This window comes from Hippopotamus amphibius, chromosome 5 (genome assembly GCF_030028045.1).
Source record: "Hippopotamus amphibius kiboko isolate mHipAmp2 chromosome 5, mHipAmp2.hap2, whole genome shotgun sequence".
Classification (NCBI taxonomy): domain Eukaryota; kingdom Metazoa; phylum Chordata; class Mammalia; order Artiodactyla; family Hippopotamidae; genus Hippopotamus; species Hippopotamus amphibius.
This window is the reverse complement of record NC_080190.1, coordinates 50,305,778-50,324,754: the sequence shown is the minus strand read 5'-3', so window position 1 is coordinate 50,324,754 and position 18,977 is coordinate 50,305,778. Positions and strand designations below refer to the sequence as shown.

General features: G+C 48.0%; 1 protein-coding gene across 1 annotated transcript in view; it reads left to right on the top strand.

Annotated features, from left to right (window-relative positions):
- Window positions 1-18,977, top strand: part of WDFY4 (WDFY family member 4) — a 255,486-nt gene that overhangs the window by 54,327 nt on the left and 182,182 nt on the right. The window contains exons 13-18 of the mRNA XM_057734870.1: window positions 11,729-11,943; window positions 13,214-13,308; window positions 14,258-14,483; window positions 14,898-14,974; window positions 16,017-16,238; window positions 16,878-17,056. Coding sequence (XP_057590853.1) covers window positions 11,729-11,943; window positions 13,214-13,308; window positions 14,258-14,483; window positions 14,898-14,974; window positions 16,017-16,238; window positions 16,878-17,056 — 1,014 coding nt within the window. The remainder of the gene's footprint in view (window positions 1-11,728; window positions 11,944-13,213; window positions 13,309-14,257; window positions 14,484-14,897; window positions 14,975-16,016; window positions 16,239-16,877; window positions 17,057-18,977) is intronic.

Sequence of the window (18,977 nt, the reverse complement as noted above, 5' to 3'; positions counted from 1 at the left end):
TGGGCAAGAGCATCAAGCAGCAGAACAAGGTAGATTCTCATCTCAATTTGGAAAATATGTTCTCTAGAGGTTCAGAGAAAGAAACTAGACGTTGAGGAAGCCCTGGAAAATGTACACTTGAATTAGCAGCAGGTGAAAGGAAATTACTTGAATTGAGCAGCTACCACATACCAGGCACGGTGCCGCACCCTTTCACTGATTATTTACCCTTGTAGACGTTCAGTCGGGAAGATCATTGTTTCCATTTCAGCCAGTGGGAAAACTGAGTCCCAGACAATATTCATGCCTTTTAAGGATTCTGAGTTGATGGGCCTGCTTTTAAATGTGGTCCTACCTGGTGGCAGGGCTCCTGGTTTTTCCTCTGCACAGTAGTGGCTTCTATAGGAAAATGGGGGCTCAAGGGGGTGCAGGTCCAGCTGTGCTTTGTCCTGGAGTTAAAAAGAAGGTGATATGTTTTAAGAAGAAATGATAACTACAGTTGACCCTTAAACAGCATAGGGGTTAAGGGTGCTGACCCCCACACAGTCAAAAATCTGCATACTGTTATCTCTGCCTCAAAAACAAAGGAATTGGTAAATGACACACCCAAAGACAGGAAGGTGAAAAAGTTGGGATAGAATCAGTACTCATTGATTCCACATATTGTAATCTCTAATTGAACATAAATTTTCCCCCAAACTCAGTTAAACCTAAAGATCTGTACAATGAAAGTACAAGTCCTATATTTATTTAAAAAAATTCAAGCATAAGTCAACTTGTGCAGTTCAAACCTGTGTTGTTCAAAGGTCAACTGTAGGGGCATTATTAATCATTGAAAATGATAATGGACTAGTAAAAATATTACAAGTCCTCCAAAATCAGTGAGAAATGGAATGGAGGAGCAAAAGCCTTGATGTATGGGGAGGGGACTGTTTTCACTTAGGAAATTCTGTAGTACTAGGTACAGGAGTGAAAAAAGGACTAACTCAGTTCCATGTCTACATGTCTCTTTGTAACTAGAATCCTTTATCTGGTTCCTGGTCCTCTGTTGGAAAGCGATATCAAACCACTGAGTAGGGATACATCTAACAGTGAAATGGAATGCACTTTATACCTTTCAACACTTCTGGAATAGCAGTAGCCTGCGCTGAAGTGGGTTTGATTGCTGCTTCAGTTATCTGTTGCTGTGTTACAAAGTGTTGCCACCTTAGCAATAATGGTCTTGTTCCTTCTCGTGCTTCCGTGCGTCAGGAGTTTAGACAGGCACCACAGGGACAGCTCCTCTCTGCTCTGCATGGTGTCGGCTGGGCTGCACCATCCAAGATGGGTTCTCCACTCACAGAGCTGATACCTCACAAGCTGGCTCAAATGGTGAGAGGCTCCAGGGCTGGCTCAATGGGGTTAGATGTCTTCATTTAAGCTGTTGGTGGGATCCTGGCTTCTCCTCTATGTAACTCGCTTCACCTGGCCTCTACCTGTGTCCCTACACCTGGATTCTCTAGCAGGCTACAAAGCATCTCAGAGCTCCCAAAAGCACAAAAACAAAAGCTGTCAGGGCTTCTGGAGGCTTATGTCTGAAACAAGCCAACATTGCTTCCAAGACATTCTGTTGGTCTAAGCAATTCACAGGTTCAGCTTAGACTCAGCAGAAAGGGACATAGTTCTCCTCTACTGATAAGAGGGGTGGCTTGTGTGTACAGGAGAGGGGGAACTATTGGAGGCCATCTTTAAAGACCGGCCACCACATTTGCCTTAGGTATATAACTGATGGATAAAATTATTTGACATCTAAATCAAATGTCTTCAAGTCATTTAGTTATCTAAAGCCTGGGACCTTACTTTCTTTACCTTAGTATTCAGGACAGGGCCTGCCTGGAGCATATTGGAAACTAACACACATTGAGTGTTACTTCTATTCCAAGAACATTGTTTAATCAATATTCATAACAGCTCATTAAAATACATGAGAATCTCCCCATTTTGCAGGTGCTTGAAGCTCAGGAAAGTTGTGTAACTTCCTAAAATCATTGGGGTGGTGAGAGGAGACTAAAACTCACTCCCAGGCCCAAGGTCAAGACGTGTTTGCTGGATAGATCTGTCATCTCTGCAGCTCTTTCAGAATGCACGGTCATGCATGTATCTTGGCACTGCACACTCTTCCAGGGGCAATTGCTTTACTGTGAGGATGTCTGGCTTCCTTAGCTGTACTTTATACCATGCGATGCACTTGCAATGAGAACAACCAAGCCAGTAGTTTGGATGGTCTTAGCAGTCAAATGGTTGCTGATGTCAAGGAAGGGAGGGAATACGGGGATATGTGTATAAAAACAGATGATTGAACTTGGTGTACCCCCCCAAAAAAAAAAAAAATGGTTGCTGATGAACACATTATGCAAAACTCCACAGTGAGGATGACTGAGGAAGTGTTGCAGAGCAGACAGTGGCCTGTCCTTCCGTCCCCTAGTGTGTGAAGAAGCCAGAGTTTCAGCTCAATGCCACCAGTTGTCACATCAGTGTGTGAGGAAGAACTTTCCCTCATCCTGTGATGGTAATTGGACAAATTAAGTATGCAAATGAGACTTCCACTTGGTAGGATATTTTTTCCTCTATTCAGGTCACAATAAGTAATTTAGGAAAAGTCTAATTCTCACGCACTGTCTCTCAAATATGCAAATGAAATGCAGTGGTGCATTTTCTCAAAAATTTTCTGCAGATGCCAAATCAGCAGCTATTAAAAGTTGGATAATTACAGTAATTAATTCCTGAAAGGAGGGTGGGAGATCTCATAATAACAAATAGAATAGTAAATCAAATGAGAAATGAGACTTACACAAGAAAATGCGGAACTGAAACTGCCTGCAGGACTGCAGATTTTGCGGCAGAGAAAGGAGCTGAAAGTTTCAGCAGATGGCAGTGTTACTAAAAACATGGACTGTGTGTTCCCACTCATATCCCTTTAGGTGGGCCCGGTGGTTCCCAGCATCCTTATACTCTCACCCACTTTACGTTCCTCAGATGCTCTTCCTACCTTATGGCTGAAGAAATTGATAAATTTCCAAGGTACAGATATCATTTTAGAAGCAACAACTTAACGACTTATATGGGTTGTCTGCCTTATTTCTAATTGTGGCCGCATTAAATTTGCTCTGTTCATGACCAAGAGGAGTTTTCTTTCCCTCTCCAAAATGCTAGCACTGAGAACTGCTCTTGGAAACAGATTATCCAGCTGATTTCTTTCTTTTTTTATTTTTTTGCCTCCTGTATCATCAGCAGTGTTAAAATTGGACTATAGGACTTTTACTGTGAATGTTGCTGTCTTAAAGCACTGGCAGAAGTGGAGTCCAGCTCAGTTCTCTTGGAGCTGAGTTGGCCCCCGGAAGAAGTAACTAATTGAGAAGAGAGGCTCTTTCTCTTTCTGGCACGTTCAGTGGCCATGAGGGGCTTGTCATTGGGACTTGGCTCTGGGCTAGAACTCTGACCAGTACTGGAGGGCTCTCCCATCCCCAGCATCACTGCACTTCCATTCATGTCTTAGCAGAGGGTTATTTGCTGTGTGCATGACAGCAGTAACTCAGAGGGTGGGAAGTCAGATTCAGTCTTTCAGAGATGGAACTCAGCCTATGTTAGGGCAACCGATGTGTATGTGTTTACTTCTATGAATAATTACTCAGCACCTAGTAGGTGCCACTGGGTATTTAGAGATGAATGTCACAGGAATACACAGTCTGAGTTTGAGGGTGGGTACACAAAGGAGCGGAGAAGATAGACAACATTCTGAATGTAACAAAAGTTTGCCCACAGGGCTTGGGGCAGAAAGGACGGAAAGTCACACAGAGATGGGGACACTGGAGCCAGACTTTAAAGAATAGACCCATCTGTGCCAGATCAGGTAGAGGAGGGAGGGACAGGACACTCAGACGTAGAAAGGGGCACACATGAAGATGTGCACATGAGGGCTTCAAATACTGCAGTTGGGCTAGGATAGACCATGTGGGTAGAAAGGCTGTAAGTGGGGCAGGAGAAGTAGGTTGAAGCCGCATCATGAGGGGCCTTGAGTACCACGCTAAGGCACTTGAATTCTGTTGGATTAACATCCTTTGTCACTGTTGTCATCACCATTACCACTGTATCTAATGAGCACCCACTATATAACACTCTGAAGGTGACAGATTTTGGTCAAATCTCAGCTTTGCCACTTAGCAGTCCCAGAACCATGGGAAATTATCTAACCTCCACAATTCTTAACTTTCTTTGCTGTAGTATGGGGTGAATAATATCACCTTCCTCATGGCATTATTGTGAGGACCAGCTGAAGCCATGCAGGAGCGCTTAGCGTGGCAAGCAGAACATACACAGCACTGTGGGAAGCCCTGGCTGACTGGTGTCGCTACTGCTATTAGTTGCCAAAACTCTAAAGGCATTTTATCGTTTGATCTTCATAATCACCCTGCAAGGTGGATATCGTTATTCCCACTTTGCAGATTAGGACTTGAAATCTGTGGCAGTTAAGTGACAGAGGTATCATCGTAGCTAGGTAGTGGATGTGCCTGAGGGGAGACTGCAGGAGCTCCTGCCACTGCGCCAGGTTGCCTCCCCTGTAGAGACACGGTAGCTGTGGGTGGAAGGCAATTTGAAAGCAAGGACATGATCAGACCTGGGTTTTAGAGAGACTGTTGTCTACCATTAGTCTGCACCTCCCCTCATTGTTGGGTATGTTCCAGATTCTACTGCAGTAGAAGCCTCCTGCACAGTGTGATGGGACAGAAAGAAGATCAGGCTCGGGCTGCATCTGTCTGTCAACTGATTTGCACCTCAGTTTGGAACGGGTGCCATTTTCTGGAATTAGCCTGTATTGTAAACACAGTGAACTACTCATATGGGTTTCAAGTAGCTAAAGTATCGACAGCATTAATAGCCTTGGATAGCATCATGTAAGGGCAGGCTATTTGATAAGAGCCATTTCCTTCAACAAGGAAATTGGCAAAGTTGGAGTATTGCTTTGTTAAATTACAACACATTAGAAATTTCAAATATGTTGAATTTCTATGCTTCTTCTGCTCTTTCAAGTCTATCATTCCTGAGTGGAAAAATCTCAGATCCTGGTCAAAATCCAGATGACTTCTTAGGGTAGCCTCTTAAATAGAGCAAATGGACATAATCTTGCATGGAGAGGACGAGCATCAAAAGCAAGCCACAGTGGATATAGGATGATGGAGTGGAAGTTAAAGTTGATACGGTGAGCTCTGGTCCAATTAGCCGGTGACCTTGCTTCCAGTCCTTTACCATCATTATTTCTATGACTTATATGGGCCAGTTCCTTTCTCTGCACCTCAATTTCAGCTACTTAGATTTGGCCTAGATCATGGGGTTGCAGACACAATGTCCTGGGGCCAGAGTCATAAAGTAAATGTGTAGGTGTAAACAATAGGGAATGGTGAGAGGCCTGTGGCCATAGGGAAGTGTATTTGCACTGCCTAAAGGTTCTCACATCTAGCTAGGGGGAAATAAAACAGAAGCAAAGCTAAACTACCCCCACCAAATAAAACACTTCTATAGACCATCAGTTTATGCCCCTTAGAGACAGAGTTCCCTTCCTTATAATGAATGTGGACACAGTGTTAAAATCATGGGCTTTGAAATAAGACCTGAGCTGAGGTGCCAGCTCTGCCACTCACTGACTGTGTCACCTTAGAAAATTGATGTAACCTCCTTAGTTTCAGTGTTCTCATCATGATAACATTTTCCCACCGAGAAAAGTAGTGGGGAGTGTAGTTGGAGAGTACTTAGGACCATACCTGGCATACAGTATGTGCTATCGTACCCCCTACCTTTCTCTTCTGGCTTTGGGACTCTTTGTTCCTAGGACTCTGAGGCACAATATATAAAATTCTGGAAATATTAAATGGAAGGTAATACATTTTAGGTATATTTCCAGCTGGCATTATACAATTGATAAGTTAATTTTTAAAATACAATTGATAATTAATCAGGAATCTTACTGATATTAGGTAAGAAGAGAAGACTACAACTAATAAGGGTTAAAGTTCTGAAAACACTTGCATCTTATAAGAAAAAGTACTTTTCCAGATGCTGTTTTTGTTGTCTCCCACCAAAAACATACCACTGAGGTAGGTATTTTCATTATTCTTATTTGAAAGCTAAGGAAACTGAGCCTTAGAGAAAGTAAGTAAGTAGCCCTAGTTTCCCATTAGTTAGTATCAACATAAGTCCCTACTTCTGGGTAGATATTTGTGTGCCCTGTGCCCAGAAGGTGAAGGAAGTGTGAATGTTTATTGGGAAGCTCAGAAGCAACACCCTGGGGCTGGAGACACGGATTGCTTGGAAGTGGATCCCTCATCCCTACAAGAGACTGTGTACTCTGCAGTCTTGCTGGAGGAATCTTCTCCAGACAATCGTGTTATGGAAACCTGTTAACAACAGCAACAGCAACAACAAATCTGTTTAAAAAGTATGTCTTAAAAGAGAAATTTACTTTGGCCAAAGCACTAGAGATACTTCGGGTAAGTTGATCCCTCCCTTCCTGAGCTACCTAAGGATGCCCCAGCCACAAGTGGGAAAGGTTCTGGCCAGAAGCTGATGTTGGATCTCATGGAGCCCTCTGTTGGGCTCCACTGCTTACCTGACCTAACTGTTGTGAGGTGAGGGTGTGTGTGTCCAAGGTGATGGAAACTCTTCACAGATGCTTCAGGTTCCAGGCTGTGCAGGGATCCTCTTGGGTGGATGTTCACCAGCTGGTTTCCCTGGTGATGTCCTCGTGCTCCATCTCAGGGTTGCCCACAGGCTCATTGCAGGGGAGGAATTTGGGGGCAGGGGGTGATTGAGTCTGGCTGACCACTGCCCATGATCCCCCAGCTTTTCCCTGAAAGGTCAGACTCACTCTCACCCTTTGGCCTTTGCACATGCTGTTCCCTCTCCCAGAAAGATCATTCCCCCTGCTGACCTCACTCTGTCTTCACTATCCTTTAACACTCAGTTAGCACATCACCTTTTCTGACCACCTTCTCAGCCATCTGGTTCTGGTGCACCTGCTATATCCTAGAACACCTTGTGCCCTTGTGTTTGCACTTACTGGGTGGCTACTATGTTTGTGGCATAGAGATATGTGCTAGGGAATCAAGAATAAAGAGCCATTGTCTCAGGCAGAAGTTCACAGTTCTTGATAAATAGGTAGATAGATAGATAGATAGATAGATAGCTTGTCACAGTGTGGTGTTTATAATGATTCAAGTGTGGACACAGTGCTGGTTAGGAAAGTCAGAAAAGTTTTTTTAGATGAAAGGATGTGTAAATTGTCTCTTGAGTAATAAGTAGGACCTCAGCAAAGGGGTGGGATTAAAAAGGACATTCTCAACTTTGGGCATCAGTCAAAAAGGTTATGGCATATTCAGCAAAGGGTGAGGATGTTACTGGGGTAGAGTACAGGGTGGACCAAAGGGAAGGTTGGGAAGAAAAGTTGGAAAGAGACAAATATTTTATTAATATAAGATCCTAGGCTTCTGTAATCAGGAAGTATTGGCCATCATAAGTATGTTATTTGTAAAAGAAGCAGAAGATTTAAAGCAGGCACCCACATGCATCTTGGTCTTCGTTGCAAATCTATGCAAGTGCATCCAGGAAGCCATGCATTTTATGGCTGATTGAATGGATTTGGATCCTCTTACACCTAAACCAAGATCACAGACTCCCATGCCTATAAGGCCATGCGGGTACTACAAACAAGTGTGTCAGGCTGGTGGGGACTGTGCAAAATGGAAAGTTCACGCCCATATAAAGAGAGAGCTAACTAAGTAAGCAAAGATAAAAACCACAACAGCTTGTCAAGTAAAACACATCTGTGGGCCTTATTTGCCTGTGACACCCCTGAAGAAATGAGGTCACTTAAAGTGTATCATCCCTCTTCCAAAATCATCAAATAAAGAACATTTCAACCAAATTGGAATAAGCGACTAATCCAAATCTGAGTAGCTAAATAGAAGTCCCTAGTTCTTTCTAAGAGCCTGGAGGAAGCAGATGCTGGTTATCTGATGGTTCTTAGTGTACATTAGGACTACATGGGAAATATCCAGAAGACACACTCTGGACTGATGTACCTAAAGCCCATGCCTCCTTGGAGGCACCCACACTTCATTGGGCTCTGGGACCACCATATTAATCTGGAGCAGGAGAGAAAGTGGGGGCTGGAGAGAGGTAAAGAAGATTAAACATCCTCAGCGGGACAAGGACAGACTTGAAGGCTCAACTGCTAAGTGGAGAAAGCAGAAAACTCCTACGGGCAGCCCCACACGTCTCTCTGTGATAATTTGCCTTGCGGGTCCAGCCTGCTGGTGACCCTGAGCGCTTACCACTGAGTCCTAATTGAACCACCATCCCCTTCCTTCATTGGAAGTAATGTGTGTTAGGAAAATCAATCCATTTGTAGGGGGAGAGACCAGACTGGTTTCCTGCTACTGCTCATATTTTCACTAAAACCCCATTTTACTGGAACCAACATTGAAAAAAACAGCACATTTTATTCAAAACAAGGCAATATTGGTATTGACAGAGCTGCAGCGATAATGAGGGTGATCAATTCTCCCTCCTCCATTATGGGGTATTGAGCAATTTTGGAGTAAACTTGTGGTATCATTAGACAAGATCAGCATTTCTGTTTCTCCCTTTTGAAAACTTTTTCTTTTTTGCTTTCTTTTTTGCATATTTAGATTTTAAGTATTCCTGCTCTGGTAAAAAAAGAAAAAAAAAGCAAAAACAACAAAAAAAAGAAAGCCAAAAGTCCCCAAAGCAATAAGTGAAGTGCTGGTAATAAAAATTGGAGATTGTAGACACTTCTTTTTAATTCTTATTAATAATACATTATGATGTTATTTTTGCATCTTGCTTCATGCAGACTCTCTCCCCAACTCTCACCCCAAATTAAAAGACTGCAGTTACCAAATAATCCAAGTTCTGGGAGAGGGAGAGTCCTAGGCAAGAGGGTGAGAAAAGTGGAGAAGGAAGGCAGAGGTGCAGGCTCTGTGGATGCAGGAAGGGATGCTTTGAGCATCCGAAGGAAGATCTGGGGAAGGGAGTCAAGGAGGTCGGGGAGATTTCCACATGGAAGAGTGTCTTAAAGTAAAAGGTGTGGAACTGTTTAGTGCAAATTAGATCTGGCATTTCTTCTTTCCATTTCTGGTCCCTGTTGGGTTACACATGTCCCTCTAGCAGCTCAGGGTGGCTGTTCAGATACTACAGTGACAGGGAAGGGGATTGTCTTCATCCATCCAGGCTACTAGAACAAAATACCATAGACCAGGTGGCTTACAAACAACAGAAATTTATTTCTCACAGTTCGGGAGGTTGGCAAGTCCAAGATCATCGTGCTGGCAGGTTCGGTGTCTGGTGAGGACCCATTTTCTCACTCATGGCGTTCTTCTCACTGTGTCCTTGGTGTGCAAGGGAGGAGGGAGCTCTCTGGAGTCCCTTTCTTAAGGCCACTAATCCCATTCATGGGGGCTCTACCCTCAAGACCTAAGCATCTCAAAGGCCCCACCTCCAAGTACCATCCCACTGGGGGTTAAGTTTCAGCATATGAATTTCAGGAGGTGGAGGGGGGCGGGCACAAACAGTCCATCGCAGGGACCGTCATTTTCCAGTGATGAGATCTCTCCTTGACATCAGTGATGTTGGTAGAGTGACAAAATCCCACCTGGGAGCAGTCCCCCTGAAAACCATTCTAATGTAGTTTACATTTTAAACTAAAATTAAAGTAGTCTAAAATTTTAAGTCTAAAATATGCCCAAAGCTATTGTACTGATGGGAATTTCACTGAATGCCATCAGTTTGAGGCAGGCACTATAGACGTCTTGCTTCTGGGAAGTGTTGGGGGATGGGAGGGTGAGCTGTGTGACCCTTTCATTTTTACAGTGTAAATATGTCTCACCATACATTGTAATCCTTGAAACATACATTTTACAAAACTGTGTTCATGGTCTGTGGAAGAATGCTGTCATTAATTTCTGTCCCTTAGTGATACTCTTGACCATCTCTGGGCAGGGTGGCCTCCAATTGATTACGTGCATGGGGAGGTGATGGTGGAGCGAGGTGATTCTGAGTGTTGGGTCTGGAGTCGCAAAGTAAGTGCCTTTATGGTGACTCCTGGCTTTACATTGGAGGAGTAACCTAGACATAGTCTACATCATCATAGATCCCTTTTCTTGAAACCAGAGACTAGGGCAAAGGTGTGTAATATGAAAAGCAGGCTAGGGCCTCCGCGTGGGTTCCCCAAAGTGGAGCCCAAGACAGGGATACAGGTACATGGGATTTGTGGAGGGAGGGACTCAGGAGAAGGGGGGTGAGGGAAGCAGGGTGGTACAGGGGAAGGAGCTGAGTGAGGATGTGCTGTCCACTGAAGTCTAGCTTCAGCCTGAATCTGAAAGGTGGGGCTCTCAAGCGTGAATTGCACGACAGAGGCTGAAGGACATGGCCTCACTGGCTGTAGTCTAGGTGTGCGTGTGTGTGTGTGCGTGTGTGCGTGTGCACACTTTTATGTATGTGTGTGTGCATGTATGTGCATATGTACACACGTATGCACGCATGAATGTATATATGGGGGCTACATAGCAGGGCAGCTACCACTTAGGGGAGGCTCACCTCCACAGGAGGGACAGCTGTGATGGTTACACTCACCTGGAGAAGGAGGTCTAGGTGGGGCCCCCATAGCCTCCACTGCAGGAAAACTCCGTTAAGATCTAACTGGTATCCCAGTCATTTCAGACAACCTTACACAAAGTAAAAAAAATGGAGGAGAGTCTTAAGAGTTTTTGTGAAGGAAATTCCACGCCCCCCCCCCATTTATATATCCATGGAGGCTGGGAATTCCAGGGGTTTTTTATGAAGAAAGGAAGATTGTGAAAACAATGTATTATATTTGGCTCAAATTCTGATTGAGCTGACTCCAGGCAAACTGTCCTATGGGCTTCAAGGACGTGAAGATAGTGAAGGGAGTTGAAATCTAGTAGGAGGAAGATAATAGGGCGGCTGTGTGTCCGAATGTGCTTAGCACAGAGAGACGGACAAAGGGTGAGAGGCGTAGGGAAGGCTTCCCCACAGGAGCTGTGACTTCAGGGGCTTGTATGAACTGGTATGGTTTGGCATGTGAAGAAGGAGAGGGCTGCAGCTGCCACAGCCAGCAGCCTGGGTGGGGGCATCTCCTGCAGGCTGACACTCCCAGGAGGATTCTACCTTCTAGGCCAGGGGCGCAAACTCAAACACAGGACTGTCGCGTGAGCGATGCTGAGGGGTGAGGTGTGGGACCCTCTAGAGGGCACAGCCACTGCCCAGCTCCCACTGCTCCTTGACAGACACAGGATGGCAAAGCAGCCGGACCAGATCTTTCTACTTTTTGAGGGAGGCCACATGTCTGGACTTTTATGTGGAATCCCCAGACTTCTAAAGGTTAGCAATTCAGAATGGTTTAAACATGGTGTGGGTCAAGCACCACATGTCTCTGGCGGATGCAACCTCTCGTCTGCCAGTTTGCAGCTGCTGTTTTAAGCCGTCTACCTGCTGGGCAGCTCCTGTGAGGGGGGCGTGTCTGAGAGCGCCCGAGACAGATGGGGCGCAGTGGGAACTAGCTGTGGGGGCCCAGTCTCCTCACCCCATTACCAGCTCAAGGCCTAGTGGGGAGCTTACCAAAGTGGCCCACAAAACATGCTGACCTCAGGGGCTCACCGCTTGCTTTGGTCACTCTTAGCTTTCCGAGGAGATCCAGTGCTCCATGGCCAGTCACATCCAGTCCCTGGTGAAGTCGGAGAAGAACCGTCAGGTCGTGTGTGAGGCAGGGATGCTCAGGACCCTCATGACCTCCTGCCACAAAGCCCTGACCGCCAGCAGCAGCCCCTTGCACTCGGGTCTCATCAGGATTTTTGAAAAGCTTGCTTCCCAAGCCATTGAACCGGATGTGTTAAGGTACCATGTGCTGCCCATTAAATGCTGCCAAGCCCCTGGCAGCCATGCTCGTGCACAGTGGGCAGGAAGCGTGCACAGGGACAGGTGTCCTCGTGCCCTCTCCCTCATTCCCAGCACTGGACACTGCAAGTCAGGGGGATGTCTTGGGTCTGCAGCAGTGTGCGGCCCGCTGAGCTGATGTAGCCCCTCTCATGGAGCTGATGGTCTGGGGGCGGGGAGGGACAATGAGCAAAGGGTCCTGTGGACGATACGGGATAGCACTGGGGGGATGCTGAGTGCAGAGTGGGAGCTCCGTGGAGCTGGGAGGACCACAGCTGGGAGATTGGGGGTAAAGAGTGGGGCTTCAAAGGAGCAGTGGTGGCTGAGGACTGATGCCTGTGCAGACATTCACCAGACCAGGCCAGGAGGGAACTAGGCATGTGAAGATGCCCTGCTGAGAGCGGTGGGGGCTGTGAGGGCCTGACTGCTGAGAGGCTAGATCACAGAGAGCTCGGCTGGGGCTGGCTTGAGGGGCAGTGACTGGGACTCTCGACAGGGAGGGGGACAGAGGCAGCATCATTGTATCTTGTGGGGCCTTCCCACTGGCAAGACCTCCATGAAGCTGCATGTTTCCTTGGAGAGCCACAGCAGAGAGGGAAGATGCGCAAGGAGGAGCAGGCACGGGAGACAAAAAAGCAGAGGAAAGAAAGGCTGTAGGAGGGAGGTCACGGGTCTCTTAAGCACCTGTGGCCAGGCCACTCCACCCTGGACATTGTAGGTATAGGCGTAGGGAGGGTGGTGCCCAGGGCCACAAGCCTGCTGGACCCCTGCTGACACACAGGACCAAGTGCAGGGGGCTGGAAGGCAACCCCTCCAGCCAGTAGGCATGGGACCTAGGGGCCAGGCCAGCCTCTTTCAGCCCCTAGCCGTGGGGCTGTCAGACAAGGCCACTGTGCTTAATTCAGCTGATTAGTCAATTCCATTAGAAACTCAAAGTATGACAAAGTTATTTTATAACAAAATCCTTTTCCTCACCAGGTCCAGTATGAGTCTCTGAGCTGCTCACTGATTAAATCAAAATCATTGACATTCACCAGCTCTCTGGTCTGGGTGCCAGGTCAGGGTTGCCCTGTTTCTACAGGGTCTGAGGAAAGGGTTTCCAGGCAGAGAGAGGAAGGTGTGGAGGGGGAACCAGCGAGCTCTGGGATCTGGGACAGTGCTCAGATGAAGCTGGAGAAAACTGCTGCCTGCAAAATGTCTTCACTAGGTTCTCTCATTTGTTATGATTCAGAGCGTTTCTAGGTTTTGGAATTGCTCCACCTCCATCAGCTGCCACGAAAATCCTCAGGTCACCTCATGTGCATGGAGGGGACTCTGGATGCCCAGGTGAGGACAGAGGGAAGAGCAGGGGCAGGGTAATGGGATTGAAAAGAGAATGTGGATTTCTTGTAAGGGATCCTTTACAGCATATGGGAGGCAGACAGATTTTAAAATGGTTTTGCCTACTGCTCAGTGGAGCACATGAGGAAAAGCAGAGGCACCAGATCAGTGGTCCCCAGATAGAGACCAGATCTGGAAGGAGGAAGACCCTTACCCCCATGTATGATGGTGATGGTGAGCATGTACTTATTCCCTTTGGGCCTGGAGCACGGAAACCTTCATGTCACAGCACGTGCAGGAGTACGCAGAGCTGCCCCTGGAAAGAGGAACAGTGTCAGCTTTCTGCACAGCTCACAGCTCAGGGGGGTTAGGGGGTCAGGGGGACAACGTATTGACCTGGTACCTGGAAAGATGCTGGTCCAGGGAACCAGCTTGGAGAAAGGAAAGCCGTGGACACACTGAATATAAGGTCACATAGGACGTTGAGACAAGGAGGCCCAATTGAAAAGCAAGGTGTGGAGAGTCAGGCTTGGGCTGGTAGCCAGAGGTGGGGGACAGAGCTTCCAAGGAGACAGGCTGTTGTGAAAGAGAGGTGAAGGTCAGAGAGCCAAGACAAAGCCCCAGTGAGGGATGGCCAATGGGGCAAACCAGTGACAGCAACAGAAAACGTGTCTTGGAAACGGGTAGGGGCCATGATAGAATTAAAGGGAGAAGAAGTTTCTAGGAGGAGCAGGTTGTGAGACAGTTCTGTGCTATCAAAATCAGCAGAGGGCCCAGGTGGGAGGGTCGGTCAGAGGGCCCAGGAGGCCACCCTCGGGGTTAGGAAATGCATGGTGCCCCCATGCGCTGCAGAGCCCTCCTTTGGCACTGTGGCAGAAATGTGGGGACTGTTGTCAGAAGAGGAATGGAAATGCTTTGAGCAAAGACACAGCTTTTCTCCTGCTTGCTGCCCTAGGGTCACAGGCAGCGTCACCAGTGCCTGTGGAGGGTCCTCCGGACACCAGCCCTCGCTCAGAGGGCACACAGGCCCTCAGGCCCTCGGGGCCGGCCCAAGGCTCGACCACCGCCCTTCACACGGCGCTGAGCCTCATCTCCATGACCTCTCCACGCAACCTGCAGCCTCAGAGGGCGGCCCTGGCTCCATCCTTCGTGGAATTTGACATGTCTGTGGAAGGTTATGGGTATGACAGGCTTTCACATACTTGAAATACACTTTTTAAATTTCCCAGTGCCTTGGGTGAATTATAATATTGATTACAAAATTGCAGTTCCCATCAGCTCTCACACTTATCTGTGGAATATGTCTGGGTCATTGGCACTGCATCTTCTCAGTGGCTTCTCAAAGGCAGTGTCCCCAGCCATCTAGGGCCAGGACCCTCCACTTCCCCTGTTGTGTCTGCATTCTGGACTGCCATCCTCTCTGGCCTCCAGAGCAGGTTCCTTCCTTAGGGCCATGGTGCCAGCATCAGATGCTTTCTGTCCTTGAGGCCTCATGGTCTAGGAGGGACTGAGGCCCCTGCAGAAGGACAGAGGGGGAGATGTCATGCCATAGGTTGGCTAGCAGTTCAATGATCTGAGACACTTTTCTGTTGCAGCTGTTTGTTTATTCCGACCCTGTCTACGGTGATGGGGACCAGCACTGAGTACTCCGTCTCTGGAGGGATTGGGACAGGTAGGTGCTTCCCAGGGCTTTAGCTTGCCGGGGTCCCCTTCCCCTGACCCAGGAGTAAGTCCTTGGGGAGGCTTGATTTCAGATTTCCACTTGGCATTTCCAGAACGCGTGAGTCTTCCTCTTGGTCCTTTGTGTCTATAGAGGAGTCATCCTTCCCGTTGGTCTTGCCTGTCTTGGGGCAGGGGTGTCCTGTTCGCTGTGCGTCACCAGGGCCCAGCCCACGGCTCTGCACATAGCGGGGGCTCCCTTAGCACTGATGGACTCGGCGGCTGACTGGGTGGCTGAGCCTGGGTTTGATGCACTTTGTTGGTGACTGACACAGGCTGAAACGGACACCTCACCACACCTCACGACTCTCTAGAGAGGAATGTGACTTCTGTGCTGATGGCTATCCAGGAACAAGCTTGTCTCCAGTCCGTGGCTCATGTGGGGATCGACTGGGCCTTGGCATGCTTTGTACAGTGCTGCGCTTAGCCGAAAACCAGGCACTCCTGTTAGGAGAGCCAGGGCCTGGGTTTCTGTGGGAGTGGCCCATCAGCACAGGGTTCCATTCAGGGAGGACAGTGGGCCCCTCCTGTAGCGCCAACGCTGTTATGAGGTGGGAGGGCATGGGTTTCCCTAGAGCACAGTATTCCCCAGGCAAGGTTTAGCCAAGCTAGGCTGGTGTCCTCTGCCCCACGTAGCACACGGCCAAGCTTTAGACCAGCTGACCAGTGGGCCACGCGGTGATAGATCTTAGGGGTATGCCCCGTCTCCACTCCCTTGGCAAGTCTGCATGGAATAATAGGTGGGCCAGAATTGGAGAGAGGCTTTGAGGAACCAGGCTCAAGTCCTAGAGGGAATATAACTTATTCCTACAAGTATGAATAAGGAGACAACAGCATCTGCTGCTTGGGGTCGTTGTGAAGTGGGTGTGAGGCAGGCGGGGCACTGCGCTGGCACCCAGTAGGGCCACCCCCTGGCTGAGTCAGAGCCACAGGGAGTCTAGACAGGCCTCCGCAGCAGGACGAAGCCTAAGGGCATGCTTGTGTTCTGACCCCAGGCGCCGCCAGGTCCTTCCCTCCTCCTGGGGGCCTGACCTTCTCCTGCTGGTTCCTGATCGGCAGGCATAGCACAGTCACAGAGGGCCACCCGCTGCGCTTCCTGACCCTGGTGCGCCACCTGGCCAGGACCGAGCAGCCCTTCGTCTGTTTCTCCGTCAGCCTCTGCCCTGAAGACCTCTCCTTGGTTGTGTCCACAGAAGAGAAAGAGTTTCAGCCCCTGGGTAAGGTTTCACCTACACCTGGGGAGAGTGGGGCTGAGTCAGCAACTCTTGGTGCCGGAGCCCGGGGTCCCGCCCTCCCTCAGTTGTACAGGTGGCAGGTCCTGGCTCTGCCACGTAGCACTCAGCCTGGCTCTTCAAGCTCACCCACCTGCAATGGCCCGAACTGGCCTGAGATGGCCAAGGCCAGGGTATTACGGCCACGCCTGTTCTTGTGTGCTCCATTTCATAGTGAGATATCGACACCGGAAGCCCCGGGGTTTGGCTCGGCATCCCTTACACACAGCGCAGCCGCCTAGGCTCCTTCCCTCCCAGGACTTTGCCCTCCTATGTGCATCACTGGGGAGGCAGTCCAGAAAGGGGTGGACCCTGCAGCCTAGCCCCTGGGTTTGAACTCTGGCTATGCAGCCTTAGGCAAGTTACCAGACCTCTCTGTGCCTCAGGATGGTACCATGGGAATCATAATAGCGCCTACCTCAGTGCCTGGCATAAAGCAAGAGCTCCAGCAATGACAGCTGCTGTTGTCAGTATTCTATGGGAGGAGGGGGTGTCGGTGCTGGCTCCGCAGGCACAAGGCCCCCTTCTGCTGGGTTGCTGCCCCCTGGCTCTGCAGGTGAGGTCAGGTGTGGATTTCTCCTCCAGATGTCATGGAACCTGAGGACGACCCTGAGCCTTCTGCAGGACGCCAGCTTCGGGTCAGGTGTGGCCCGCTGCTGGCTTGTGGTCAGTGGCACCACCTGGCTGTGGTTGTCTCCAAGGAAATGAAAAGGAATTGTACCGTTTCCACCTACCTGGATGGACAGGTCATCGGCTCAGCCAAGGTGAGATGTTTCCCCCAAGCCACGCTTGCCTCACAGCCATGCCTCCCAGCCACACCACCCTGGCCTCAGTTCAGTTCTTTGCTAGCTTTTGGCGGCAGTGTTGGTAATGAATGAAACCCCCTTGCTGTCCAGAGCACTTGGCTGAGCTCAGGCATGAAAAGGACATCTTTAGTTGATGGTCACACATCTTTTTTTTTTTTAGGGTCTTTATTGGAGTATAATTGCTTTACACTGTTGTGCCAGTTTCTACTGTATAACAAAGTGAATCAGCTGTATTTACACATATATGCCCCTTATCTCCTCCCTCTTGAGCCTCCCTCCCCTCCTCCCTATCCCACCCCTCTAAGTCTTCACCAATCATCGAGTTGATTTCCCTATGTTATGCAGCAGCTTCCTACTAGCTATCTGTTTTACATTTGGTAGTGTATATATGTCAATGCTACTCTCTCACTTCATCCCAGCTTCCCCTTCGCCATCCCCCCACCCCCGTGTCCTCAAGTCCATTCTCTACATACGTCTGCATCTTTATTCTTGCCCCGTCGTTGGGTTCATCAGTACCATTTTTTTTAGATTCCATATACACGAATTAACATACGGTATTTGTTTTTCTCTTTCTGGCTTACTTCACTCTGTATGACAGACTCTAGGTTGTCACACATTTTTAGTCATGACTGTTATGAGTATAAGAATAGTCATAAGAGAATATAAATCTCCAGCGTGAACAAAACAAGGCTTCTCACATTTTAAGGTGTGAATTCCCCAGGGAGGTCTGAGCAGGTCCCAAAGTTCTACTTTTTAAGAGGCTCTTTGGTGAATCTAATGCAGCCAGTCTGCACGGTACACTTAGGAGCAAGACACCAGGTCTTGCAAAGATACCAATATATCTTGCCAGATTTAGAGCAGAAATGTTGAGGAAAGGATGGTCCCCTGCTTAAAGAAGGTAACAGAATGTGAATACATAGCTGAAGGAAGCATCTCGTCGCTGCCAATTTAGAGGCGCCTGAGGTCCTGGGGCATAAAGGGGAGGAAGCTGGGAGATGAGGGCCTGGCAGGCATGCTCCAGCAGCCACTGTCAGAGGTCCCTTAAGAAGCCAGAGGCAGAAGGACCCAGAAGACCACAGAGGGCAGGTGCAGCCAGATTTTCACCCAGGTTCCAGAGACAGCATCTCAACCTAGGCTACATTCTTGAATCATCTGGGAAGTCTTTTTAAAGTTCTTTGGTAGCAACAGTACCCCAGATCAAATATAGCAGAATCTCTATGGGTTGGGTAATTTCGTAGTATTTTCAAAGTTTCCTGGGTGATTCCAATATGCAGCCAGAATGGAGAGCCTTAGATTAATAGGGTTTCTCATTTCAATAGTTTGGGAGTCTGATCAATAATTTGAGGTCATGTCATTCTTTGTTGTATCATTCTATGTATATTAGGACATTTAGTAGCATCTGTGCCCCCTTAGATGCCATAGCATCTCATTCTGCCCATGTGTGACCACCAAAAATGGCTCCAGACATTTCCAAGGGGGGAGCAAAATCACCCCAGGTTGAGAATCATTAGATTAGAACAAGCTAAATTCTGTGGAATACCTGAAGGTGAATTTGATGCTATCTTCTGGTAAAATTGTCTTATGAAAAAAAAGCAGTAATACCCAGAAAGATTCATCAGGAGCATAAAAAAAGGTCCTTCAAAACATAAAGTTCACTTTTTTCTTCAACCATTAAAAAGTAATTTCCTTCCTTCCTTCCTTCCTTCCCTCCTTTCTTCCCTCATTAAATAATTATTGAACACCTATATGTGTTACGTATTATTTTAGATGTTAGGAATTGTCTAAGCCTACCAGCCTGATACCTCCAGGAGCATGCATATAACACAAAATAAGACTTACATTTATTAAACTTGCTCTAGCAAGAGACTCCTTACCCCAT